Source organism: Manis javanica, chromosome 6 (genome assembly GCF_040802235.1).
Source record: "Manis javanica isolate MJ-LG chromosome 6, MJ_LKY, whole genome shotgun sequence".
Classification (NCBI taxonomy): Eukaryota; Metazoa; Chordata; class Mammalia; order Pholidota; family Manidae; genus Manis; species Manis javanica.
In genome coordinates, this window is record NC_133161.1 from 11,203,563 (window position 1) to 11,231,236 (window position 27,674).

Below are 27,674 nucleotides of genomic sequence, written 5' to 3' on the forward strand. Positions count from 1 at the left end.
CGCACACGCACACGCACACGCGCACACACACACACCCCACATCGCCGCAAACTGTTCACTGCACACACATCACCTGTGGAAGACATACTCATTCCCGGTCCCAACCCCAAACAGACCCCGCCTCCTCGGCTGCTGCTGAGCCTAGACCAGCTCCTTTTACCACATTCCCTTAACCTGCCGGTGCTGACAGGAAAAGACATGGGGGCTCCTCCGCCCAAGGCAGAAGGGCCCTGGATCCAACTCCAGAAGTTTCTGGCCTCCTGGCTGGTCAGAGAGCAAGACTGGGACCAGCTTCTGGACAAGGCCTATATGCAACAGCAGAAGAGGTAAGGGGCCCCAGTCACACCATATCCCACTTCTCCCTCCCTGATCCAGTGGGTTCTAAATTTCAGACAGAGTGCCCCAAAGTTCAGGGCCAGGTGCTTGGATATACCCAGCCTTGCCATCCCCAAGCCCCAGTGGCCTAATTTGTCAGGTGTGTGTGTATGTATGTATGTATGTATGTGGATTCAAAGCCAGGAACAGAGTAGCCCTAAGGCTCTGCCTGCCTTCCCAGTAGAAGGGTTGGGGGGAGGCCAACAGGGACTGGCTAGAGGAAGCCAGGGTATTTGGGGGGATGATAGGCAGGCACCTGCTGGGGGGAAGGGATGAGATCCTGTGGGTTTTAAAAGACTTGTTGGCTGGAGAAAGAGTACAGAACAACCATCAGAATGAATGAAATGTGATTGCCTGGGAAAGTGGCAGGGAGAGCTTTGTTTTGTGTACCACCTGGAGATGAACAGCTGGGGGACCAGGTGATGATGGACAGTCCTTAGTTCAGTCCATCCACCTTTTACTGCGAGTCTACTGTGTGCATCAATGAGCTAAGTAAGTCCTGAGGATTCAGTTTGAATAAGGCTTGTGCCTGCTCCTGGGGTACTTTCAGTTCTGGGGAAGCTGGTGCACCTGGGGCAGATCATTTCATGGCCACCCTGAGGTCCAGACCCTGGAACAGCAGCCAGGGCAGAGACCCATCCTATAGGCAGGCCTCTGTTTTGGAGCATTTGGAGAATGTTGGAGGGTAAGGGAGCAGACGCTAGCACATCTGTGGGACAAACAAGGCTGGCTGTGTGGGTGGGTGCATAGGGCTCTGTGGTTCAGAAGAACCATGTGCTGCCCTCATCATCTTGAAATCCTTAATCGTTTTTAAACAAGGGGTCTGGTATTTTCATTTTGTACTGAGCCTTGCAAATTGTGCAGCCAGCCCTGGGTGCAGTCTGAGCCCGCTTTGCAGAAAGGCTCTCTGCTTGCTCACCAACCCCCACCCCAGGCCCTGCAATGGAACCTTTGGCCTCCTACCTCCCTCCGGACTTTAGGGTGGGACCAGGGCAGCCTTCTCTAGGAGAAAGCTGAGTTCCGACCTCCACCCTGCAGAGGGCAATGGGCTAAGGGACTGGAGTGCTGAGGCTGTGTGGGGTGCCCTCAGCACAGGGGCTGAACCTGGAAATCCTGGGTGCACACCCACCAAGGGTCTAGGCGAGACGGCAGGGGGCCACTGGCCCTCACTCTGAAGACCCGTCCTGAGAGCGCAGCCCTAAGGGCAGACCCGAGCTTCTCATTGGTTCCCTCCGTGCATGGAAGAGAGGAATTGGGCTGGGGGGCACCATGGAAGAACCCCTCAGGTTCTCTATCTTTCATGTCTTCCTCATGACCCTCAACCTGCCAGGCTTTGTGTTCACCTCAGGAGCCAACACATACTTGCCCAGCTAGATCGTCTTCAACTTAAGCTTCGGCTTTGTCTCTTGTTCCCAGGAGAGAAACTAAGACAGTGTGTAGGTCCCCAGGGACCTCTGCTCACCCTCAGTTGTACTATCCTCAGAGGAGCCCAAGGCTACATTCCTCCTCCAATGTAAACTAGGTATTTAACCCTTGTATCAAAGGGTAGAAAGCAGAACGGACAGCCCCTCCATCCCCGACTCCGCAGTGCTCCCTGTCCCACAGCAGGGACGTGTACCTGAAGAGCCCGCAGGTTAGTCAGCCCACAGAGCTCCTAAGTCCTAACAGCTGGCCCATCTCTCCCTCTCTACCTGTCTGTTCTCTCAAACTCCCCTTGGCTAAAAAGAGCCGGTTCAGCTGGCCTGGGAACAGGAATGAAAACCTGGGTAGAAATTCCCTTTCCTCCACTTTCCTCAGGTCCTGAGGTTCCCAAAATATTTACTCAGCTTAGATGGTCTCAGCCAGGCCTGATGGCCTCCTTAGGCCTGACACCCCTCTACTAAGTCTCCCACACAGCTGAGCCATGAGGCATCCCAAGTGGGAAGAGCTAGTGTGTGGCAACTACATGAGAAACCCAGAAATGGGCTCCATCCGCAGTCTGACCCTCTGCTAGAATCCAGTAAGCAGCTCTTTGCAATGTGTCACTGAACACTTTGTATGAATGGTACCTGTCCTAGGCAGAGAAAGTCTCCGATCCTTTCTCTGTTTTTATCCTCTGCGATTCTGTTTCTGTCTGACTCATGTTCATTATCTCCCAGGATTCAAGAATCTCAACTGCTTCGGGCAGCCAAAGAAAATGACCTGTGCGTCCTGAAGAAACTTCTGCTGGACCAAGCCTGCGACTTTGGTCAAAGAGGTGGGGTTGGAGTTTACCGTGGTGGAGACAGGGGCAGGTGGCACCCCTCTCTGCCCCAGGATGCTGAGGGTCTCTGCAAAGGGGCCTTGGAAAGTATCTCTGTAGCCTGGGGCCCATCCTTCCAGGGGCTCTGGAAAGTGTCTGACACATCTCTCATTCTGCTCCAGGAGCCCTGGGGGAGACAGCGCTGCACATTGCTGCTCTCTATGACAATCTCGAGGCCGCCATGGTGCTAATGGAGGCTGCCCCAGAGCTGGTCAAGGAGCCCACCATGTGTGAGCCATTTGTAGGTGAGGGCATTGCACAGAAATTCAAGGTGGCTACAGGTATGGGAGTGTCTGATGTCATCCCTTAAAATGGGCTTCTGAAGGGTGAGTTGCAGCAGGAGTGATGGAGGGTTCATAAAGGTTGCCCTTGAGTTGGGAGGAATGCAAAGATTCTGGTTTGGGCCGTTAGTGTCTGTGCCTCCTTTTAGCCACTTATTATTTCTTTGAATTCCTCTCATGTTCCCTGAAGGGAAGAACTCCATTTCTTTCTCTCCTAGCAACACAGAGTGGTTACATTTACACCCCACTCCCCCAGTAGCCAAGAGGTAGGGACAATGAGGTGGGCAGCTGGCGGGACTAACTGCCCTCAGTCCCACTGGCAATGTGCCCCGGAGAGAATTAGGGACAGACCCCGTGACTGAGGGCTGTCTCCGAGCCAGGTCAGACTGCGCTGCACATAGCCATCATGAACCAGAACGTGAACTTGGTGAAAGCCCTGCTTGCCCACGGGGCCAGCGTCTCTGCAAGAGCTACAGGCGCAGCTTTCCGCCACAGCGCCCGCAACCTCATCTACTTTGGTGAGGGCTCGGGCCAGGGCCAGGGCTGGGGGAGGCCGGGGGAGAGGGGGGAGAGAGCAAAGGTGGGGGGGTTTGAGCAGAGCTCCAGCCCCAGGGCACCTGGGAGGGGCCAGCCTCTCGGGACTTCAGGCCAGACACGACCCCCCCTGACCCTCTGCACCACACCTGCCTCTGCCTCTGCTGACAACGGTCCCCAAGCCCAGGGCCAAGATGGGGGAAGAGGCGGTCGCTCGGGGAGACAACCCATCTCACCCCGCACTCAGGCCATGGAGCCCTCTTGTCCCCAGGGGAGCACCCTCTGTCCTTTGCTGCCTGTGTGGGCAGCGAGGAGATCGTGCGGCTGCTCATTGAGCACGGAGCTGACATCCGGGCCCAGGACTCCCTGGGTAAGAGCGGGGCTGGGAGGGGAGGAACGGGGACAGCCCCCAGGCGCCCCTGGGGTGGGCATCGGGAGCTCCAGGGACTTTGGTCTGGGGGCCAGGTGACACCCGTGTCCTCTCCCAGGAAACACTGTGCTGCACATCCTGGTCCTCCAGCCCAACAAAACATTTGCCTGCCAGATGTACAACCTGCTGCTGTCCCACGATGGGCACGGGGCCTGCCTGCCAGCCCTGGACCTCGTGCCCAACCACCAGGGTCTCACCCCCTTCAAGCTGGCCGGCGTGGAGGGCAACACCGTGGTGAGGGCCCCCAACCCCGTGCTGTCCCTCTCATGACCCTTCCTCCCAAACTTCCCCAAAGGGAGGTGGCCCCTTACTTCCCACTCCATGTCCGCCTCAGGAATCCCTGGCTCAGGAGTGCCGAGACTCACACCCTAGAAAACTTACTCTGTAATCCAAGGTTCTGCCCCCTCTGCCTATTCCCTTCGTTCAGATCTTTATAAGGTTTGTGGAAAGGAAAGACAACCAGAAAAAATGGAGTTTCATGTATCAGAGGTTTGCCAATTCCTGACTGTCTGGAGCCCTGAGGAGTGGGCGGCAGCCCTCTTTGGACATGGTGTCCCTTTGCCGGCTGTCCTGCACTGACCCTCTGCTCACCGCCGTGCTCTCTCAGATGTTCCAGCACCTGATGCAGAAGCGGAAGCACATCCAGTGGACGTGCGGGCCACTGACCTCCACTCTCTACGACCTCACAGAAATCGACTCCTGGGGAGAGAAGGTGTCCTTTCTGGAGCTCGTGGTCTCCTCCAGGAAGCGGGAGGTATGGAAGCCATGCAGCATGCAGGGCTGTCAGGTGTCGCTGTCGATGTGCTCAGACCCTGGGCTCCTTCTAATAGACGGAGATGAAGACAGAATTTTGAGGCTTCAGGAGAAAAGTCCAATCAGCTCCCCTTTCCCAGCTGTTCTCTCCCTTCCACTTACCTTTCTCATGCCAACATCTCTGTGAAGGAACTCTCCAAACGGAAGTCACATCCTATCATTCATTCATTCATTCATTCAGCATATCAAGTGAAGGTGCTCCGACACTGTACGAGGAACTGAGAACACAGGAATAAATAAACATAGTCCTGTCAGTTAGCTTCCTCAGATTCTAGTCCTTGTCCTTGATCATTGCAGGAGAGTACAACAATGTATAGAGTCAATTTCCTATCTCCATGCATCACAGGGGTCTGTACTATGCAGTGTGGCAAAAACGGAGGTCAAGTGAACTTGCCCTGGATGGGCCAGAGAAGATACCACAGAAGAAGGGTTTCCAGAGAGGGGCGAACACGTGGGTCAGTCAGACAGTACTGAAGGAGGGATGTGAAGGAAAGGAAGCCCTTTGCAGACTGTGGTAGAGAGGAGAAAATGCTGCAGGCCTTCAGAAACCTCCGAGATAGTGGCAAGATAGCGTTTCTGTTGTTTATCTGCCACATGGCAATTTCCTAGGAGCCCCAGAGCCATAAAACTCGGATGTTTGTCAGCACTAATGAGTAGTAGAAAACTTGAGTGGCCAGTTTTTGTGATCTTCCCGGAGACTATGCCTGGAAACAGATAAGCTTTGAGAAGGATTTCCTGGGAATGAGAACCCCAGTCCCTCTGTGTTGACTAGGCCACCATGTGTGCTGACCTCCGGTTTCAGCTAGCTCTCATGTTCTCCCACAGGCTTTACTCTTGGTTGGTCAGCTCCTTTTCTATTCCCTCAGAATTCCTTTCTAGCCCCTTCTGTATCACTTACTGCCTTTTCGTTCCAACCCACAACCCAGACTCCTACATTATGGCAAAAACAGAGGCTTTCTGGCTGGAACTCCTTCAGCTTCCTGCCCTGATGTGCCAAGCATATCTGTAAAGTGCCTGATGTCTGCCCTTCCCAGTAGGTTTAGGGGAAAAGATACTCTTTTGGCTTATAGTCCTTCCAGCTGCACTTTGAATATTTGTCTTTTCCTACTTTCCCATGCCTCATCCCATCCACCCTCCTCTCTCATCAGTATCTTTAACTTCTCACCGTCTGCTTACCCCAGAGTACCAACCCACCTGGCTTAGATTATGGTCACATCCTGCCACCTATGCCCTCTATTGCTCCTCTCCACCCCACAATGCTTCTAGAGCAAATATGACTACTTCCAAGTGCTTCCCAGTGCATTCAGAGAGTGGTTCAAACTCCCCATCTTGGCATTCACAATGCACGATGATTGGCCCTTAGTGACTTCCTGGGTTGTAACTCCTGCCCACTACTCCCAGCAGGTTCCGCAGTCTCCTGTCCACACCTCATTCCCAGTGGCTTCTCATACCTTCCGGCCGTGGCAGCTGCTGCTACTTCGTGGAGCGATATTCTCTAACTCACTAACCATTATCCATCCTTCAAAGCGTCAGTGGCGCCTTGTCTTTACTTCTGCAATAGTTTATCTGCCACACTAGCTCAGGGCTTAGCACACAGGAGAAATTTACTAGTTGTCTGTAAAAGACATGGCGATCTAGCTGCATGAATGATGCTAGAGCGGGCCATTGCTCTCCCTCTGGGACGCGGCGGGAAAGCCGCGCTCCTCACTGTGCTGGTCACCCCAAACTGCACTCTCCTTCCGTGGCAGGCTCGCCAGATCCTGAAACAAACCCCAGTGAAGCAGCTGGTGAACCAGAAGTGGAAGAAACATGGGCGGCCGTATTTCTGTGTGCTGGGCGCCCTGTACGCGCTCTACATGATCTGTTTCACCACGTGCTGTGCCTACCGCCCCCTGAAGTTACGCAGTGGCAACCGCACAAATCCGCGAGATAGTACCATCCTCGAACAGAAACTGCTACAGGTGCCTCTCCCCGGAGGGGATGGGAGGGAAGGGTAGCCTGGGAGATGGCGCTGGGGTACAGGGCTCCAGCAACTGCAGGCTGCTGACCACCCAGGCAGAAATTAGGCATGAGAGAGGCTACCAGGCCGGGCTCTTAATAAGTCAATGTGCACTCGTCCACAGCTGTGGCTTTTCTCGTTAACTTTGAAAGAATCCTTACAAACACCACACGTTTGTAAAATTCCTGAGGATTTACATAAAAACCAGTAATGTGAACCTAAAGGGAAAGCTTGTTCCAAAGGGAGGAAAGCTGTGCTCCACGGCCACTTCTAAGTTCTTTTCTGATCTGTTGGGGCACCACAGATACCCCTGTGGCCCACACTGTCTTCTGTGTACTGTCAATATGAGCCCATTGGCAATGATGTGTCAGCTGCCTGACCAGCTGTCAGACCCACTTTGGAGGATACCTGGAGCAGGAGCAGGTGGAGGTAAGTAATCTCCACAGTCCCTTTTGCTTTTGTGGCCTTGTACTCTTTGGTTTCCTTCAGAAACCTGGCGTGGAGAGGATGGCTGAGCAGAGGGGTGGCGTAGAAGTAAGCCTGAGGTCAAAGGGAGCTGACCCTCCCTGTGTAACAGAATAACTGGACTCTAATGGATGCTTCTAGGCATATACATTCAACAAGTATAGCTACACTGGGTTGGCCTATTTGTTCATAGGTCACAAACATGTTTGTCCTGGTGACCTGAAAATAGCCAAAAGGGAATGCGGGCATGTAGGCAGGAAGCAAAACAAAGAGGAAGAAGAATTTTGTTTGGCAAGTAGCAGATGGGTGATGAGTTTGTGCTTCCTGCAGGTGGACTAGCCACAGGCGTAGCTCAGCTCAGACTAGGAAAAGGGGTAGCTTGAGTCAGAAAGAGAATATAAACTGCCTGCCTCACTGAGGATCAAAAACGCTGAGTGAAGTTAGAAGGAAGACAGTGGTAGGCGCAGAGAAGGAACAGAGCGGAAAGCCTTGCTTAGACCCTGAAGCAGTTCAGGACACTCCATCTCTGCTTCTGTAACTGCCTCTAAACATATACACAGTGTGCTGAGCACCCAGAGCCATTTTCTCACAGAGTAGCGTTTGCTGCCTGCAGAGGACACGCCTGGGTGTGGTGGGGCCACCTCGTTAGAACGGGCACAGGGGTGCTCGGGGCAGCTGTGCTCCATGCATCTCACGCTGGGCATGAAGGCTGCCTTGGGTGGAGGCCACACAATAAGGACATTTAGGAGACAGTCAACTGGGACAGGCAAGTAACCAGAAATGGGGAAAATGTATAAACACAAATGAATTGAGAGTGGTGGGACTTTTCCAATATTCTTGGCTCTATTTCTCAGATGCATTCTTTCTCCTTTTGGTCTCAAACTTGGGAATTTTGGGGACTTAGAATATACATAGCTTTCTGGACTAAGAGCTGGGTGATGCTGAGCAACTGATAACCGGTAAGTCTTTTCCCTATGTGTCTGCTTCTCTTTAGGGAAGAGAACATGGTCTTTTGGCCCTGATGGTCTTGTTTATATTTGAAAGATGCCCTCCCCTTGGCTCAGAACGAACTAAAGCCTGATTGCACCTTCCCTCTCTCCTTCCTTTGCCCCTTTAGCACTTTTACCCTTTTGCCTTCCACCTAGTTAAGAGCTGCTTTGGTCCAAATTGAGCTCTTGACTTTCACATATGCTTTTTTGGTGCAGGAGGTGGAGTAGGGGTTAGGAATGCTGTGTTAAGGGGTTTGGACGGTGAAGAACGCCAACAAAAGAGCTCTGTTCGTTGCATTAGCCCTTGAGCCTTGGTCTTGAGTTTATGGATTATCTGTGTTCCTATTATTCAGTAGTAAATCAATGAGGACGTGATCATGGGTTCCCAAACTTATCACCATGATTTGAAAGATTCTTCTCTCATGACTTATTAAACAACAGGAGATTCTCTTTTTCTCTACACTTTTTATTACCTGAAAGTCTTAGAAAAATGAAAATCCACCAAGTGTCTTGACTTGATTAATGCAATTGTTGCCATAATAGTAAACCCGTGGAACTTTTTCTTGGATGAATGAATACTTTAATATCCAATTATATTAATAAAGCTGGCTACACAGAGCCCTGAAGTCACTGTAGGATTCCCCCTGTGAATCTTCCAGGATCTGGAGAATCACTGGGCTCTGTGAGGGCAGCACAGTGATACCACCTCAGAGCACTTGAAATGAAAGAAAAAACTCATCTATTTATATGAGGTGGCACAAACTACACAAAAGCAGACATATGAGGATGGCATTAATGTGTCTCCATCCAGTTTGGGATCTATTTTAATGGGTTTTTCACTCTAAGATGCCTCATTGTCTGGTCATGAAAGTTATGCCTTTTCAGAGTTTTCCAAGAACTCTATTAATTAGTTAGAGTTAATTTCCTATCCCCACCCAGGGTCTGCTTGGCTCAGGCCACATGTAGTACATGAACTACAGTCCTCTGAGGATTCTAGGTGAGCAGAAGTCTCAACTGGGAGTCAGGCGCCTTGGGTTTTAGCCCTAACTCTGCAACCAAATAGTGTTTTGACCTTGAGCAGATCCAACCTCTTGCTAGATTGGTGGTAGTTAACCAAGACTGTACATTAGAAGCATCGGAAGTTGGTAAAAATACTGGTTCCTAAGCTATGCCACACCTAATAAATCAGAATGTCTGAAGCTGAGGCCCTGGCACTGGTATTTTTAAGAAACCTTCTGAGTGATCCTAATATTCAGCAGGGCTGAGAACTCCTGGCTTCCATCTTTCTGATCAACTAGGCAACAACTTTCCAGTCTTGAGTTGGTCACTCTGCTCATTTAGATTCCAGATGAACTGGACCGTCAGAGAGTATTGATCTCTTATCAGCTGATTTCCTTTTTGTCTCTTAAAGATTTTCTTGCTTTCACCTCTGCCCCTTTCCCAAAAACATTTCACTAATTCATTCATTAGGCAAGTCATCACCAAGAACCCATAGAGCCTAGGTGTTGGAAGAGTTCTAGGTTGGAAATTCAACATGGTCTGAGCAGAACATGTGATCTCTGCCCTTTTGGAGTTTACAGACTGGCAGTGTTACTGTTACAATTCACATGATTTGTTCCTTTTGTAAGAAAAAGGACAGGATGCTAAGAGCTTATTATAAGGGCCTCTGGGCACTCTGAGGCCAGCAAAGGCTTCCCTGAGGAAGAATACTGAGCCGAGATCTGGGGATGAGTTAAAGGTGAAAAGGATTAGTAAAAAGCGAGAAATCCATGTCTCCAAGCTTTGAGAGCTAGCCAGGGCTTGCCACACTCACCTTTGGCTATACCTAGTCTTTCCCTGTCCCAATGAGGGACACTGGGGTGTCGGGCAGGAGGCAGATATGGAAGTGCCTCCCTCTTCCAGCTACTGAGCTCTGTCTGATTGCTAGTTTGGATAAAGGGCCCCTGTTTTTGAGGTGGTTAACCTGTCAGTTTCTAGGGTAAGTCATACTTCAGTGGGAATGGGGAGAATTCCTCTGTAGGGAGTAGTTTTTTCCCAAATTAATCCTCCTGAGAAAATACAGACACCAGGACATGAAGTAAACTCTTGGAAGGCAGCCTTAGATGGGGACCAGATCACCCTCTCTTTTTGGCCCAGTGGTTCTCAACTTTGGATATGTGGCAGAAATACCTACAGCTAAAAAAGAAGATGCCAGGTGCCTGCTTCAAACTAATTGAATTAGAAGCCCCAGGGTTGGCCTGGGCATGTGGGCCATGACAAAAACTTCCAGGTTGATTTTGATGGGCAGCCCTGACTAGGAACCCCACACAGTCTAGAGAATCAGAGTAACTCCCCATTGGAAGCCAGCAGGACTCTTTCTGGGAACTTCACCTCTTTGCAAGCCCCATCTTGGGGAGGAAAGTTTAACAAGTTCTGGAGTCCTCCCACTTCCTCGGGGTGGCCCATGCTTCCCCCTCCCCCTCGGTCCTGCACACTACTCTGCTATGTCCATACCCTCTGGACATTTCCTTCAAGGCCCTGAGCTCAGCCAGCTGGTAAGTGAGAACAATCTCCATAGGCCCATTCTCAATGAAGTATGAATGGTCAGCCTCTGCAGGGGATTTGGCTGTTGACAATGTCTGAAATGCCAAGCCATGTAATGCTGTGAAGCATTTCACTCATTGTTGGAAGACATTTATTTTTAACAGGGTTGGATGGAGTATTTTCTCAGTGCATTATTAATCAAGTCTGCTTAGGTGACCTTGAGCTAGGAATCTGGAAATCCCAGAGAAGCCCAATTTGTTGCCATCTTTTCCCCAATCCTACTTCCTGGGGCCCCCACCCCACCACCACTGCTTTACTTTCCTTCTGTGACTTTCAGATCCTGATCAGCTGGCACCCTCTGCCTCTTTCCCTTCTTCCTTCTTTTGAATTAATGGAGCATCTACTACATTGAGCTTTGTGGATAAAAAGTCCCTGCTCCCAGGGGGCTCTAAGATTATCGGACAGACTGGGAGCATTCAGATGATTGTGGTGCTCAGGGAGAGGGCTGTCTGTGGAGCAGCACCTGGACCTGCAGGAGAGACACTGACCCCCCTGTGGGGGTGGGGCAGGGAAGGAGACCCAGAGAGCGTGCTGGGCCCTGAGTCTGCAGGGCTAAATAAAACTGAACCAGAAAAATGTGGTGGAGGAAGGCAGTCTAAGAATACGGCACCATTCACACGAACTGTAATCCATCCCTACTTAACAACCAAGAACCCCAACAGTGGAATGAGGCTGAGCTCACACAGAGTATGGGACACGAACTGGGAGCCAGTAAAGCAAGTGTCTTGGACGTCATGTTGGTAGCGATGGGTTTTTATCTCACAATGAGCACTTCTAATTAAAAGAATAAATACCCATGATTAAAAATCAAATGGCAGGTACAGTGAAGAGCAATAGCGTGCTGGTTCTCTTCCCCCATGTCTTCTTCCCAGGAGGCCACCAGTTTTACCTCTGCAAGGTCTTCAATCCTGTCTTCATCTCTACCTGCCGAATGATATGTTTCCATCTCTGTTCATTAATTAAATTTAGAAATTCTCTACTAAACTATGGTGATAAGGATTTAGAGAAGACCCTCTCTCCCATCTTCCCTTCATTTTTATTCTGGAGACTTTGGGGAGCCAGGGATGGTATTAAACAGAGAAGCCATATGATGGTAGTTGCATTTTAGAAAGACCTGTCCAGAAGCATGGCGGGGAGTGGGTTGAATGAGGGAGAAATGGTGCATGAGAAACGAGATGATAGACGCTAAGGCTAGTGCTGCGAATTGAGGAAAACAAGGGTATTTGAGAAAGAAATGGGTGACTGAATGAACAGGATCTGGAAAGTGTGTCTCTGCTAATTTACTTTGCCAACCATAACATTGATCCCAAAACCCTTTCGTAAGGACCACAAATCTAGAAAGCTGTGGATCAGCTTTGCAATACCAACAGAAAATCTTGAATACAATCCCCAGCGTATAACATTCTAAAAAATTCAAAGAAAAACTCATTAGCAGTTTTAGAGTTTAATTCTAGAGAAACAAGGATGGTTTATTAAAGGGGGAATTCTTACTATTGGTTCAATAGACATAAAAAAATGTTTATTAAGATTCAATGACCCTGTCCATTGTTAAAACACTGTAACCTTTCTCAACTTTGAAAAGGGTATCTATTCCAAACCAAGAGCCAGCATTTTCATTAGTGTGAACACTAGAATTCCTCTTAACAATCAAAAAAAGAAAAATATTTTAAAAACCCTATAGTACCATATTCTTCAGCTTTATTGAGTTAATATTGACAAATAAAATTGTAAGATTTTTTGAAGTATGCATCACAATGATTTGATATGTGTATACACTGTGATAGGGTTCCCACCACCCAGTTTTAATACATGTGTCCCCTCACATATTTGACTCTTTTTGTGTGAGAATGATTAAGTTCTACTCTCTTAGCAAATTTCAATTATATAACATAGTCATAGTTCTACATTAGATCCTTAGACCTTATTCATTTTATAGCTGAAAGTTTGTGTCCTTTTACCAACCTCTCCCTATTTCTTCCACCTCTTGGTCCTGCCAACCACTTTCCTACTCTCTGTTTCTAGGAGTCTGACTTTTTTTTTAAAAATGGTTCCACATGTAAGTGATACCATGCAATATCTGTCTCTCTCTTATCTTACTTAGCATACAAATGCCTTCAAGTTTCTTCCATGTTGTCACAAATAGCAGAATTTCCTTCTTTCTCATGGTTGAATATTATTCATTATGTACATGTACCTCACCATCTTTATCCATCAATTTGCTGATGGTCACTCGATTGTTTCCATGTCTTGTCTACTATAAATAATGCTCAAATGAGTATAGGTGTGCAGAGACTTCTTCGAGACCCTGCTTTTATTTCCTCTGTATATATACCCAGAAGTGGGATTGCTTGATCATATGGTAGCTCTACTTCTAATTTTTTGAGAAACCTCCATACTCTTTTCCGCAGTGGCTGCACCAATTTATATTCCTATGAATAGTGCACAAAGCTTCCCTTTTCTCCACATCCTCATGAATACTTGTTATCTTTTGTCTTTTTCTCTCTCCGGGGTGAGGTGATATTTCATTGTGATTTTGATTGACATTTTCCTAGTGAATAGTGATGCTGAGCCCCTTTTCATATACCTGTTGGCCATTTGTGTCTCTTCGTTGGAAAGGGGCTATTCAGTTGCTCTGATCATTCTTAAATTAGATTGTTTGGTATTTTTTGCTAGTGAGTTCTATGAATTATCATTATTTTTATTACAATTTTTACACACATATATTACCTTTTGTTTTCCAGAAAGAGCAGTTAAAAACAAAGTAGCAAACAAATAAAAACTCTACCCAAGGGTCTGTGTGGTGGTCCCAGAGCACAGTAAGGAAGGAGGGGGTCTCCGGAGATTGTGGCACCCTGCAGCTGATTTAAGGGAGAGGACCTCTGGGGACAGAGCTGTGGAGGTGCCCACTTTAGGTAGTCAGATAGAGTGGTCAAGTTCTCCATTCGCTGGAATTTTACCTTTTCATCTTCTGAGGAAATGGCTGGTGCCTCTTGCCTGCTGTCCTTTAGGGGTGCCTCTCTGATCCCCATGGTTCTCCTGGCCAACTTGTACAGTTCCTGTTCTTAGTTGAGCCAGGGAAAGGTTGGCTTTCCAGATATATGCAACTAAGATACAGAGTTTTAAAAAGAAATAAAAAATTTTGTACATAGATGTACATACTTTAAAAGTACATACATGGCATAGATGTAATTACTTTATCTCTATATTTAAAGTTATTTTATTTTTATGGTTAATGTATTATTTATACTTCTACTTACTACCTGATTCACAAAAGGAATTGGAATGTTTTACAATTAAAGACAGATGCTGTAGGAACAGTAAGATAAAGAAAGAGAACAAGGCCCATAACTGAATTTCAGGACAGAGGAGAGATGATTCAACAATAGTTGCTAGAACTGAGGATAAAAAAAGAACTTGGAGCCTCCTCAGAAGCAAAGCAGAAGGGAAATATCCCATTATATGATAAAATAAAATTCACCAACTTACCAAAAGGGATAAACATCACAGACATTTACAGAACATCAGTTCTTTATACAACAAGGTAACTGAAGTTGAGTCACAGGTTGTTAGATCACATTGTTCGCCAGGCGCATAGGTGCCAACCCTTTTCCCAGTGTCTTCTCATCCCAAAAGATTTGCCTGAAATATTTCCACCATCTGTTGGTAAGTCTGTTCCTCCCCTTCCATGAAGCCTACCTCCTTGGCCTCTTCTGAGCTGACACTCACATTCTGGGCAACCATGGGGCTCCTGGTGGGGGCCTTTTTTATACCACAAATTGCCTCCCACTACAGAGCATCTCTTCCTACTTCAAAAGCCATTCCTCTCGCTGTGCCAGTGGGTCTGCTGCTGGAGGGACCTGCAGAGGGGTGACGAGAGGTTCCAGTTTATCTGCAAATCAGAGATAACTTACATTCCTTAAGCCTAAGGAGAGCTCACATCCTCCCTAGCTTAGATCATCAGCTTTCCCACTGGCCCCCAGGACTCTCAGCAACTTTCTTGGGTGCACTATTCAGAGATGTGACCTTGGAGAACAGAGTTCCTAAAAGTCTAAAGGGAACCCGAAGGTGTTGAAATTATTTGTACAATTTCCTGTGGGAATTGTGTATAAATGAATAGTTTTCTGGGAAGACGGTCCATAGTCTTTATGATAGTCTCAGATGGGTTCATGACCTCAAAAAACTTAAGGGTTATGATTGTAGGATCCTCTCACTACATCCATGTAATGTGTGAGCCTTTCACTGTGAAATAATGTGCGCAGAAGGATGGGCTTCTTTCATCTTAACCTTAGGACTATACCTTCAATACCTACTGCTCAGGATAAGGCAGGGGCCCTTTCTTAGAACTAAAATCCATTTCATATCTCTAGCCCCTTTCCTGGCCTTTTCTATACTGCCAAATCATAAGAAAAACACAATGAATACATCAACAGTGCTTTATTGTTTATATAAAGTACACCCAAATATGTCATCCAATTTGATCTCACAACAGCCCTAAGAGGTAGGCATTATAGTCTCCATTTTGCAGATTAGAAACCTCAAACTCGGGGATGTTAGGGGACTGATTCCAGGTTTTACTAGACCTGGCAGGTTCCGGCCCCACTCCGGGACCCGAATCCTGTGATATGTTTATGGTCTGTTCTACCTGTCTGAAACCAGTGAGTTTGTGAAAGCTGGACTCTCAGCATAGCGGAAACCATCCAAGCCGCTAATACCTCTTCCTGTTGCTTTAGCCTTCTTAATTGGACGCTCTAAAATGTGATTTCGGCCCCTCAGTACATACAACGTAAATTCCCCTCAGTACACACAACATAAATTACTGCTTACAACTTGCTAGGTGGCAATTCAACTTAGGAGCATGTGCAACATTTATTAAGCTTTGATACACCGGCTAATGCCCTGGTCACAGAGTTAGCCACAGTGACAGACACAATGGGGGCAAGGGGGTCATGAGGGTGGTGCTAAGGGGGGGCCTTTATTCATCTTGGATAAACTTTACTTGCTTTAGACCACTTGCCCTAAAGGATTTGACTCTTGACTCATCAGAAAGCACTTCTTATCTTGAATTCCTTCCCGCAGGAGGCCTACGTGACTCCACAGGATAAAATCCGACTAGTGGGGGAGCTGGTGACCATCGTTGGGGCTGTGATCGTCCTGCTGCTAGAGGTGAGGGGTGCAGGCTAAGGTCGTCCACCTGAGGCTCCAGGCTGAAGTGCAGTCTACATTGTCTTTCTGTTTCACTGGCCTCTTTCAGATCCCGGACATCTTCAGGGTTGGTGCCTCTCGCTACTTCGGACAGACTGTACTCGGGGGGCCATTCCATGTCATCATGTGAGTGACCCTTCCTCCAACCCCCTGCCTCCCTTGCCCATGCATGTTCTGGGTCTCCTGTTCACCCTCTGGGACCTCAGCTGACCCTCTCCTCCAGGGGTTTCTCTCCAGTGGGCTTGAATGTGTGAATATACATGCATTTTAGGTGTAAGGAGTAAGTCTGAGCGTGGGGTACCACCCGAGTCACTGCAGTGCCGGAGGAGACCTAGGGTATTTTCCCCTCTCACTCTCTGCTCCCTGCTCTCCCCCAGCATCACCCACGCCTGCCTGGTGCTGGTGACCATGGTGATGCGCCTCTCCAGTGCCCCTGGGGAGGTGGTGCCCATGTCCTTCGCGCTGGTGCTGGGCTGGTGCAGCGTCATGTACTTTGCTCGAGGATTCCAGATGCTGGGCCCCTTCACCATCATGATCCAGAAGGTCTGTGTTTCCCCAGCAGTTTCTCTGGCTTCGGCCACAGGACCTTCCCAGATAGAGGGAGGGAGGGCGAGCGAGGGAAAAGCTGCCCAGAGTGCCACCATGGGGCCCTCCCTCTGCCAGCGGTGCTGCTGGAGGTCAGGGGGAGAAAGGTCACCTCCTTCCCTCCCCTGCTATTTCCTGTAGATGATTTTTGGAGACCTAATGCGTTTCTGCTGGCTGATGGTTGTGGTTATTCTGGGATTTGCCTCAGGTAAGAGTGCGACTCTGCCCTCCGCCAGATCATCAGATCAGGTCTCCAGAAAGCACCCTCACTCTTGCTCTCAGTCCTCATTTGGCTTCTCATTTGCACCCCCTTTTGCTTTCTTTTCCCCTGGTGGAAAGTGAGTCTCAAAGTACACTCAAGTCCATCAGATCAGGGTCATTCAGGCTGGCCCAGAAGGTAGACCCATGTGCTTTGAATAACATTCATGTTGACTCACTGCCCTGCACAACCTTTAAAGGAGAGAGAGAAAAGAGGACTTTGGAGAGAGAGGGACATTAAACAGGAAAGACTGGCCAGTTGCAGATCTCAGAAAACTCTGTAGACAGACGGGATGATATTGGGCTCTTCTCTGTTCACACTAAAGAAGAAGAAACAGCATTTGGTGGCATATAGCATGCCTTTTTTTTTTCTATGTGTGGTCAGAGTTGAGAGAAAAGGAAAGAATTCAAAAAAGGAGGTACAGAAAACAAGTTTGGAAAGTTTGAAGAGCGAGAGAGGAACACAGAAGAGGAGTTCTGAAGAGAGGCTGGCAAAGAGAGGAAGCGAGACGCAGTTGGGACTCGGAGCCCATGGGCGAGTGCCAGGAGGAGGGAGAAGAACAAGAAGAAAGGAGCAGCCAGCCAGAGCCCCAGGGCGGCGGGGGAACGGGCGTGGGGCGCGGAGGAAGGTCCGGGGAGAGTCCTTAGACAAGGGGATGTCTTGGATGACAGTTGGAGAACCCCCAACTCCAAAGGACTATGGCTTTTAGTGCAAAGGACAATATCTTTGTCTTAGGAAATCCCCTGTGTATGGGGATCCCGCAAAAGAGTAGAGCAAAATAATGTACCAAGATCTGCACTCTGACAGGGAATCTTCCTGTTGGGAGTACCCCTCACATGCCCTTTCTCCACACCTGCCCTCTGTCCCACCCACATCCACACGGACGCAGATGACAAAATGCGCTCGGGCTCACAGAGTGGTTGTCAGTAGAGGTCCTATACCCACATCACCTACATTGTCTCTTCTTTATTGTTGCACTTGCTTTCTTCCTAAGTAAATGAGAAACAGCGCTTTTCCTAGACCCTATTTCTGCTCTTGCAGTCACCTTGTTTATATTTGAGTTCCCCACACAGACAGGAGTCTTGTAAAGGTTCAAATGTTGTAAAAATGTTTGAGGATGCCCAGTACCATCTAGTAGGCTAGACATTGAGCAGGGAAAACTTTCCATGATGGTCCAAACTCACCCAGGGAATCTTAGAGTGACGGATGGTTATCTGCAGGGCATTCAGACTTTTTGAAAGGTGCTTTTGTTTTTTAGCCTTTCCGTGTGCTCAGTTCTTTGAAATTGTTGGAGATTCCATGCATTCTTGTAGTTACCTGCCTCTTAAATATTTGATTTTCTAAAATATAAAAACCAGTTTGGTGATTTATTTTACATATACATATATACACACATATGTGTGTGTGTGTGTGTGTGTATATATAAATTTTTATAAATGGCTGAGTATTACCATTATCAAGAGTGATGGATTTGGTCATAGGATGTCTCAGGGTTAGCCAGGTCCACAGGTAAAATGTGACGTACATGTATGCATACACATTTACATTTAGGGGTGTGTATGTGTGTCTTCACCGTATGGAGATACATGTTGGAGGTAAAGTGAATGCACGAGCACTGACCAGGTCCATGCTTGTTTGTTAACAATGTGTTTTCCCATCTCTGTGCCCTCCTCCTGGGTGGGGCAGCATTCTATATCATTTTCCAGACGGAGGACCCCACCAATCTGGGGAATTTCTATGACTACCCCATGGCTCTGTTCAGCACCTTCGAGCTTTTCCTCAGCATCATCGATGGGCCCGCCAACTACAATGTGAACTTGCCCTTCACGTTTGGCATTGTCTACTTTGTCTTTGCCATCATTGCCACACTGCTTATGCTCAACCTGTTCATCGCCATGATGGGTGACACACACTGGAGGGTGGCCCACGAGCAGGACGAGCTATGGAGGGCCCAGGTGAGTTTCTTAGTATTAGTCGTTCGAAAGGGCAGGAAATGGAGACAAAATTCAAAGTGGAATATGTTACAGTTGATACTCTTAGGAGAGTCATAAAACAACCCAGTGGGACTGTCACCTCAACAGAGGAGCATCTGGAGGCATAGAGGGGGGAAATTGCAGGGTAACATGGTAGGACAGGGGTAGGATCACCACCCAAGAGCCGGGGATGTTGATCACAGGGGAGAAGTAGCTCCAGAGGCTATTCTTGAGTCTGGTGGGAATAGAAACTTCTTATATGTTCCAGTTTTTAATTTGGACTTTATTTTCTATTTGCTTCTGTAACTCCCTGTTTCTGTATGATCTGTTCTTTATGTAATAATTTGCTAATAGAGTAGTAAGTACCTTTAGTGGTCCTCTGGCTGAATTCCTACTCAAGAATACTCATTTATTGTCAGAGGGTCATTCCATATCTTCTTTCATGCTGATGAGGACCTTATTATCAAGTGTATTTGGGTAGTGGTTGGGAGGAAGAGAGGTTTTCATTTTTCAAAAGTTTTTGTTATTAGAAAGGTCCATGTTACATTGAGCTAAACCTATCTTTGATTCCTTTCTTTGGCCCCAGTCTTTTTTCTCATATAATACGGTACACATTCTGCCATATGAGCTGCATTCAAATATTTTAATATAGCCATCACTGATCCCCTCAGATGTTCCATTCATTGAACAATAATATTTAGAGCCCGCTATGTGTTGGAAATGTCTGGGAGCTGGGGACACAAGCCTGCAGTCTATGCCCTCATGAAGCTTACAGTCTTTTTGGGAAGACAGACATTAAACAAAGGACTTCACAGAAAGCTGTACAACGGCAGCAGGGAAAGCGTCACAGAGAAGTAGAAGATGCTAAGAAAGGGATACAACAGAGGGGTCTGCCTGGAGAGTGGGCAGGTGCTTTCCTGATGGAGTGACGTTTAGGATGAGCCTCTAAATATGAGTAAGACGTAGCCAGTTAAGAAGAATGAGGGTGGAGATGAGAGTTTACTTCAATCAAGACTCTTGGCTACAGGCACAGAAAACCAAACTCAAACAGACTTTTTTAAAGAAGGCATTGGGAAGAGGATGTGTTGGTCCTCATAACTAGAGAGTTTAAAATTAAATTCTAGGCATGTCTGGCCAGAGCCCAGATCTCCAGGTCACACATGACATCAGTTGCTTTGCTCTGCCATCTTTTGTCCAGGCTCTCTTGTAAGTCAGACTCTCCTGGCGTATTGGTGAGCTATCTTCTAGAAGCTCCAGACTCCAAAAGGAATGTGCAGGTACACTGCACTGCCCAACTCCAAGGGCTCCATTCGTGTGGTATCCTGGGTGTCTCCTGATGCCGTGGAAAAATGCAGCCTTTAAAAGAGCATCTTTCCTCCAGTGAACCCAGCCTGAGTTCCTTCTCACTGCATCAAGTGTGAGTCATGGGTGCATCCTTGAAGTCAGGGATGATGCCCAGGACTGCAGAGTGGTGTTGGTGGTGGTGGGGTTTGGAGGAGAACGGACTGATTAACCAGGGCTGTGTGCAGCCCAGTCTGCTCCAACCAGTGGACCAAGAGCGGTGAAGGAACGGGTCCCTAAATAAAAGGTGGGTTCTGTTACCAGAAGGAGCTGGAGACACTGAGGGCACAAGGAGACACAATACACATTCAAGATAAAGAAGAAGACCTATCCAGGGAAACAGAATAAAGAATTCAAAGTCTTGAAGTTCAAGGGAATTTGGTGCAACTCAGAAATCCAGAGAATGCCTAGGGGACTGGGCCCCTAAGGCGGCAGCGAGGGAGGGGAAGACAGGGGCAAGACATGGAGCACTGGGACCCTTTCAGGAATACTGGTTCCTTCTTTTAATAAAGCTCCCTGGGCCCAGTCCAACTTGACTGTGCCTTCTATTCATGCCCTAACAGATTGGAGCCCTTTCTAAGCTAGCATGATCCTGATAGGTGGGAGGACAGCAACGCAGTGAGGGTCCTGCCCTAGACACTGTGCTGTAAAGAGCCTCTAAGGCAAGTCAGGTCTCGGAGCAGATATACAGTTGGCCCTTATTAAGCTTATGACCAACTAGAACCCCAGCATCTTGGTTATGTGACTTAAATAGCTAAGCCCCTTTACTGTTTTCCTACACTCAGTACAGATACTTTAGTTTTAAATGTCAATCTAGGACCTTCCACTTAGTTTCCTTACACTTCATGTCACAGCTATTCCGGACTAGCATTCCGGCCTGGTGAGGTCATCTTTACATTGCTTCTGTCACCTCATGTATTATATACCCCTCCCAGTTTTGTCACAAGCCTGTTTGATAAGCTTTTCTTCTGTTTCATTTAAATAATTAATGAGGCAAAGGACAGAATATGTGACCTGCCACTAGAATTTTCCCTGCCAAGTGGTAGTCATTAACCTACTCTTTTCTTTCTTGGGATATGGGGTGTTTAATTTGCTGCAAATTCTCTGAACTCTAGCAGCATCATTCGGTCCCCAAGAACACAGAGATTCTATTAAATCATTTCATTTAAATTAGAGTCATTGGTCTGTGGCTTTCCTTATGAAAAAGCAAATGAGATTAGTTTGGAATGACTCATTTTCCATGAATCTGAATAGTAATGTAAGGGTCACTGTTTCATTCAAAACCCTCAACACATTCTCTCTCCTTTTTGGTGAATGATGAGGAAGGCAGGCCGCATGGTGCCTGGCACAGGGGATGGGCAATGGCCGCCATCTCCACTCATCTCTGCTGTCGTCATCCCACAGGCTCCTTTTAGTTCCCTCTGTGGGCGGCCTCCAGTGCTCCCTGACCCTCACGGCCTTCTGGCCTCCTTCTAGGTGGTGGCCACCACGGTGATGCTGGAGAGGAAGCTGCCTTGCTTCCTGTGGCCTCGGTCTGGGATCTGCGGGAAAGCCTATGGGCTGGGGGACCACTGGTTCCTGCGGTGAGTGACAGTATGTGTGGGGGCTGTGCTGGGTGTGAGGCCACGGAGCAAGGGACATCAGTTCCACGTGTATCCTCCTCTTCTCCTTCTGGAGATCCCAAATTGTACCCAAGGGAGAAAGCATCACTCTATAAAGTGAGACGTGTTCGCCTCCTTAGGGGAGGAGGATGGAGCTGAAGTGGAGGGACGGAAGGATGCTGGTGGCTGGCACCAGGCTGGGAGCACATCAGGGCTGGGAGCGCATCAGGGCGGAGGGTGCATCAGGCCAGGAGTACCTCAGAGCAGCTGTGTGTGAGCGGCTGTGTATATGAAACACATCTGAGTACGGGTTACCCAACTCCTTCTAGTCTTGATGCCACCTGACCCCCATTTCTAGTTTATTCTTGCCTTGAAGTCAACCTCCTCTTTCCTGCTCTACCTTCAGCTCCTGACCTGGCTCTCCTCTCATTTATTTCCTCAATTGCATCTCTTTATCCTCATGACATCTTTATCTGTTAACTGACCATTTTCTCTTGCATCTTCACCCAGTCCCCCCACCATCACACACAGGAGCACTGCTACCCTCCAGATCCTGGCCACTTACCTCGGGGGGTCTCTAGCCCAGTGCACACCCCCTTCCAGCACCTGACCTTCACTGAGCCTGGATGCTCTTCCTGCATTGGCTTCAGTCCCTCTTCCCCTCAGCTCTTGATCCTGTTTGCTACATGTGCCCCATTCACCTCGACTTCCTCCCACGATCCATCTCTCCCACCTCACTGAGTCCTTTCTTCTTTCCCCTGCTCAGAGTCGAGAACCACCATGACCAGAATCCTTTACGAGTGCTTCGTTATGTGGAAGCCTTCAAGTGCTCGGACAAGGAGGATGGACAGGAGTGTCTCTCGGAGAAACAGCCCTCTGTGGTTGAAAGTGGGACTCTAGCCAGAGCATCCTTAGCTCCTCCAACTCCCTCCTTGTCCCGGACCACATCCCACAGCAGCAGCAGTCACCGGGGCTGGGAAATACTTCGTCGCAACACCCTGGGACACCTGAATCCTGGGCTGGACCTTGGTGAGGGGGATGGAGAGGAAGATGTCTATCATATATGATTAGGACCCTGTTACTGTTGGCCAGACTCTAGGTGGGCCTGCGATGGGGCAGAGGGGGAGACGCTTGCCTACACATGTATCTGACTTTCTACCTGTGAATCATGGGAGGGGGTGGACAGAAGAATTCTTAAAGGCCCTGTCTCACCCTTCCCATGAACATTTCTGGAGATGAGCAATGGGCTTCTGTTGTCTCACACATCTTCTGGGTTCCTCAAGTTCCACATTTTGGGAAAAGAACATATCTTTTCAAGCAAAGTTGGCCTTGCCCATCAAAGACATGAGGTAGGGCTGCTCGATTAGTGTCTGGATCGTCTCTCTTGGTGCCCCATGCAGACCCTAGGAAGCACTAAGCTGCAACACCTGCCTGCTTCCTCAGGGCCAAGTGTGGGGAGAGTCAGGCCTGATGTCAGGTTGTGGTCCTTCCCTTTCCTGTACCCCTGTGGAGTATTCTCCCCCATTAGCAACCAAACCTCACGTAGAAAAGTGCAAGAAGAAAGGTTCTTTAACCTTGTTTTATTATTTTTAAAAATTTTATTGTGTGTAGGATACACATAACAAAATTTACCATTTTTAGGTATACAATTCAGCAGCATTAAGTACCTTCCAGTGTCTGACTACACAGCCATCACCACTACCCACCTACAGCTTTTTCATCATCCCAGACACTCTTTTCCTAAGTAGTAACTCCCACCATCCCCTCCCCAGAGCCCCTGACAACCAATATTCAACTTTCTGTCTGTGCATCTGACTACTATAGGCGACCTCATGTAAGTGGAATCATACAATATTAGTCCTACATGACTGGCTGATTTCACGAAGCATAATACTTTCAAGATTCATCATGTTCTAGCATGTTTCAGAATTTCCTTCCTTTTAAAGGCCAAATGATGTTCCATTGTAAGCACACACTGTTTTGTTTATTCATTCATCCATTGATGGACATTGGGTTCTTTCCATCTTTTGGCTGTTGTGAATAAATACTGCTGTGAACACTGGTGTACAAATATCTGTTCAAGTTCCTGCTTTGAGTTCCTTTGGACATACCCCTAGAAGTGGAATTGCTGGATCTTACAACAATCTGTGTTTAACTCTTTGAGGAACCGCCATACTATTTTCCTTATTGGCTGTGCTATTTTACATCTCCTCCAGCAATGCACAAGGGTTCCATTTTTTCCACATTCTCACCAACTCTTGTTACTGTTTGTTTTTGTTTTTTTAAATAATAGCCATCCTAGTGGGTATGAAGTGGTATCTCATTGTGGTTTTGATTTGTTTCCCTAATGACTAATGAAATCGGACATCTATCATGTGCTTATTGAATATTTGCATATCTCTTTTTAGAGAAAGTCTATTCAAATCCTTTTCCCATGGATGAATTGTGGTGGTTTTTTGTTGTTGTTTTGAGTTGTTTTATCCTTGCTTTTTGAGGCTCAGAGTCTGAAGTGTTTGTATCTCATTTGCATCCTGGTGCTTTTAAAAATGTGTGGCACATGGTGCCTTTCTGTGCCTGAATGGCCCAATCATTGCTTTTATGGGACTGTCCCTGGTCTGTCCCTCAGATGGCTCATTAGCAGCTAATCATCTTTGTGCCTGAAGGTAGCAAACTCTGAGCTGGCAGCAGCCATCCTCCACACCCTGTCCCTTAGTCCTGAGGCTGAGTTGAGTGACAGCAATAGTGGAGGATGGGCCTTCCATCTCAGGAAGAAACTGGGCACTAGGTGTCCAGGGCACCCATGATCGGGGCCTGCAGACAGCCTCTGTCTGGTCTCCAGCCTTTTACTTCTCATCCCAGCCCATAGTATGTGATATATAGTAACTTTGAAGAGTACTGTGGTCTGGAATAGAAAAAGGTGAGTGGGATTGTGAAGCCACAGGCAGGCTCATCCGGATACTCATGCAAAGCACAGATGAGGCGGAACGGGGTGGACATCCCTTAACAGTGATGGAGGCACACACGTCATCATCCACACTGGTGCCCGGGGGCATGGTTCCGGAAAGAGCTGTTACTGGGACCCCCTGATTTCCTTTCACAATGGAAACCCTTCCTCCCCTTCCTGACCCAGGTCCCTTTCTGGCCCTTCAGAAAGCTGTGCCCATCCTGGCTCCTCTAACTCTTCTCAACCTCCCCGCCTCCACTAGCTCTAACAGGCAGCAAAGAACCATATTCTATTCTTTCCCTTCTTCAAAGAAATGCAAATGCCCTCCCTTGTCCTCTCTCTTTTAAGCCACTGACATATCTTTTCTACTCCCTCTTCAGGGCCAGACTTCTTAGGAGAAGACTCCATTGTCTGCGGACCTCACACTGAGTCTTCCACCCATTGTGACTTGACCTCGCCTCTCCATTCTACTGGTATCGCTCTCATCAAGGTCATCTCCCTGTGGCTAAGCCCACTGAGCAGTCTCGTCTCACTAGAGCTCTCTATAGCGTTCAGATCATACTCGAGCTCTCTCCACCTCTCAGTGCATCTAGAGCCAGACACTCCTACCACACTGTCTATGTCCTTTCTACCAATCCCTTAAATATTTTGGTTCACAAGGCTGTTTCCTCACCACCCTGGAGTCCCACCTACTTCTACAGATTGTATTAATGTGCACCTGGCGCCGTGGTTACCCACTCCCTATCTTCCGTTCAGATCTGTCTCCTGAGCTCCAGGCCTGCCCATCATGGACGCCTCTCTGTTGGGTAGCTTCTGCCTGGGTATTTAAGAGACACCTCCAACTCAACATGTCCCAAACCAAACAGCATTTTTTTCCTCACCAAACCTGCTCCTCCACTAACCAAGTAATAGGCAAACCCACCTAATCCAGAATCCTGGGCCTCTCCTTAGCAAGTCTCTTCTAACTCTTGTATCCAATAAACCTCAAGTCTTGTGGATTCTGTGCCTTAAGATATCTCCTTTGAAAAAGAAGTAATTTCAGTTAGATAATACATCACATAGTACAAAATTCAAAGAGGCCACAAGACCCAGGGAAAAAGCCTTCCCATCTGTCCCAGCCCTGGCAGCATTCTCCCCAGGGGCACACACTAAGAAAAGTTGGTTATTTATCCTTCCCATAATCCTCTATGCATTATCCAAGCATGTGTATGTATAAATCCCTCTTAAAGACACATATAATAGCACAGTTTATTAGAATAACCTTTTTTCACTCAATGCATTCTGACAACTGTTCCATACCAATGTAAAATGAAACTATCTTTCATTTTTCTCTACCTTTCCAAGCCCCATTGCTATTCTTCTAGAATGGGCTACTGTCATCTCCCCCCTGCAGTACAGAAGTCGGTTTCTAGCTGCTCTCTGTGCACGCACCTTGGTCTTCTCCAGTCCATAGCTCACACTGCAGCCAGAATGATCTCTGTGAGATCCAACTCCTGCCTCCAGCCATGGTCTTCCGGAGGCCGTCTGTCAGCCCCTGGCCACCTTGGCAGCCTCCTCACGCCCCTCCTCTCGCACTCCACTCGCCAAGCTGTATTACCATTACTTCCTGGGTAGAGCTATGTTTTCCTTCTTCTGGGGCCTCACATTTCCAGGCCTTGTTACTTCTCTGCACAGCATTCACCCGTCCATCATTGTAACTTCTTTTCATCATGTTGGTCTCCACTTAACAATCATACGTTGGCTGTGTGCGTGCATGTGTGTGCGTGCGTGCGTGTGTGTGTGTGTGTGTGTGTTGGGAGAAGGGGAGAGGGGTAGGGGTCCTGACCCACAGGTTAAGTTAGAGGCCACCTGCTCTGTTTCCAGAGCACCTATATTTGCTTTGTACACATCCCGCACTTTGTTGAACTTGCTTGTGTAGATGCCTGTCTTCCTCTGTGGCCTGTTAGCTCTGGAGGGCAAAGGTGGCACCTTCTTATTCATCGTCATGTTCTCAGTATTGGGCACAAATCCCGGTACAATGTGGCACCAATAAATACTCACTAGTTGAATCTATGATTGACCTGTTTTTATCCTAAGTTCTCCTACTGGCCATACTTAAGGTTTCTTCTACCTATCCAAGGTGGTAAAAAATATCTCCCTTTGAGCGGGGTTGTAGGAAGTAAAGATGATGCATAACATGGGCAGAAGCACTTTGGAAAAGACAAAAACCAATGTAAATACGAGCGATTGCTGGGAGATTTTCTCAGTTTAAATGTACTTCTGTGTGTGTGAGAGAGAGGGAAAGAGGTGGGGGAGAGGGAGGAGGGGGAGACCGACACTGAGACACAGAGACGTGGGCTATTATGAGGGAGGAGAACAGGAGGGAAGACCCCAGAATACTCTGAACTCTGGTGTGAGGCACCCTCAGCCGGGCAGTTCCAGGCCCTCTGCAGGATTCCACCTCGGCCCTCAGCTGCCACCGCACACAGACAGGGCCATGCCCTCACAGGGCTCCAGGGGCAGGGAGGGGGGACAGTAGAAGAATGCTGCTGTTCCTGCGCCAGGGATTCTTGGGCACCCCAAGTGGTCACCCCACCGCCCCTGTCCCCTTCCCCATCACTTCACAGCACAGAATGCAGAAAGGGCTGGTACCCCCTGTGTGCCTCACAGGCAGGGCCAGGGAGGTGGCAGGTTTTGTTCTCCCAGGGCTTCACTGGACTTTAAAAATATGTCCCCTCCCAGCTGTTTACAAAGTGTTTTATTGACAAAGTTTTGGCTCTGGTAAGAATGGTGGTGCAGCCCCTGAGGACTGGCTTTGACTGCGGCCTGGGGAAAGAAGGGCAGAGGTCAGAGTCCCTCCTCTGTGCTGGGAGGAAATGCAAGATAAGGTCGGGGGTAATGAGGCTGAGCTGGTGGGGGAGATGAGGACAGAGCAGAGACTGCAGTCCCTGCGGGGCTGGGCGGGGCTGGAGAGGGGGCCAGGTGGGGTGTCCCGGGTCCTCACACACCCACACCTGAGCTCACGCTGGGAAAAGCCGAG

General features: G+C 48.3%; 1 protein-coding gene across 2 annotated transcripts; it reads left to right on the forward strand.

Annotated features, from left to right (window-relative positions):
- Positions 1-26,684, forward strand: TRPV5 (transient receptor potential cation channel subfamily V member 5). 2 transcript variants are annotated; one of them, XM_036994503.2, is made up of 16 exons: positions 1-326; positions 2,514-2,611; positions 2,779-2,901; positions 3,318-3,455; positions 3,743-3,841; positions 3,960-4,135; positions 4,509-4,655; positions 6,463-6,675; positions 15,827-15,913; positions 16,002-16,078; positions 16,330-16,495; positions 16,679-16,745; positions 18,483-18,751; positions 21,587-21,693; positions 22,478-22,740; positions 25,036-26,684. In XM_036994503.2, the coding sequence occupies exons 1-16, from the start codon at positions 199-201 to the stop codon at positions 25,296-25,298; spliced, it is 2,421 nt and encodes an 806-aa protein (XP_036850398.2). In that variant the 5' UTR covers positions 1-198; the 3' UTR covers positions 25,299-26,684. The 2 variants fall into 2 exon arrangements, with proteins under 2 accessions (XP_036850398.2, XP_036850399.1); XM_036994504.2 differs by lacking the exon at positions 25,036-26,684 and having other exon boundaries at positions 22,478-23,981.
- The last annotated feature ends 990 nt before the right edge of the window (positions 26,685-27,674 follow it).

Coding starts and splice junctions, on each gene's coding strand:
- TRPV5 (XM_036994503.2), top strand. CDS start 199: ATGGGGGCTCCTCCGCCCAAGGCAGAAGGGCCCTGGATCCAACTCCAG. Junction 6,676..15,826: donor TCGAACAGAAACTGCTACAG/GTGCCTCTCCCC, acceptor TCCTTCCCGCAG/GAGGCCTACGTGACTCCACA. Junction 16,746..18,482: donor TATTCTGGGATTTGCCTCAG/GTAAGAGTGCGA, acceptor TGGGTGGGGCAG/CATTCTATATCATTTTCCAG.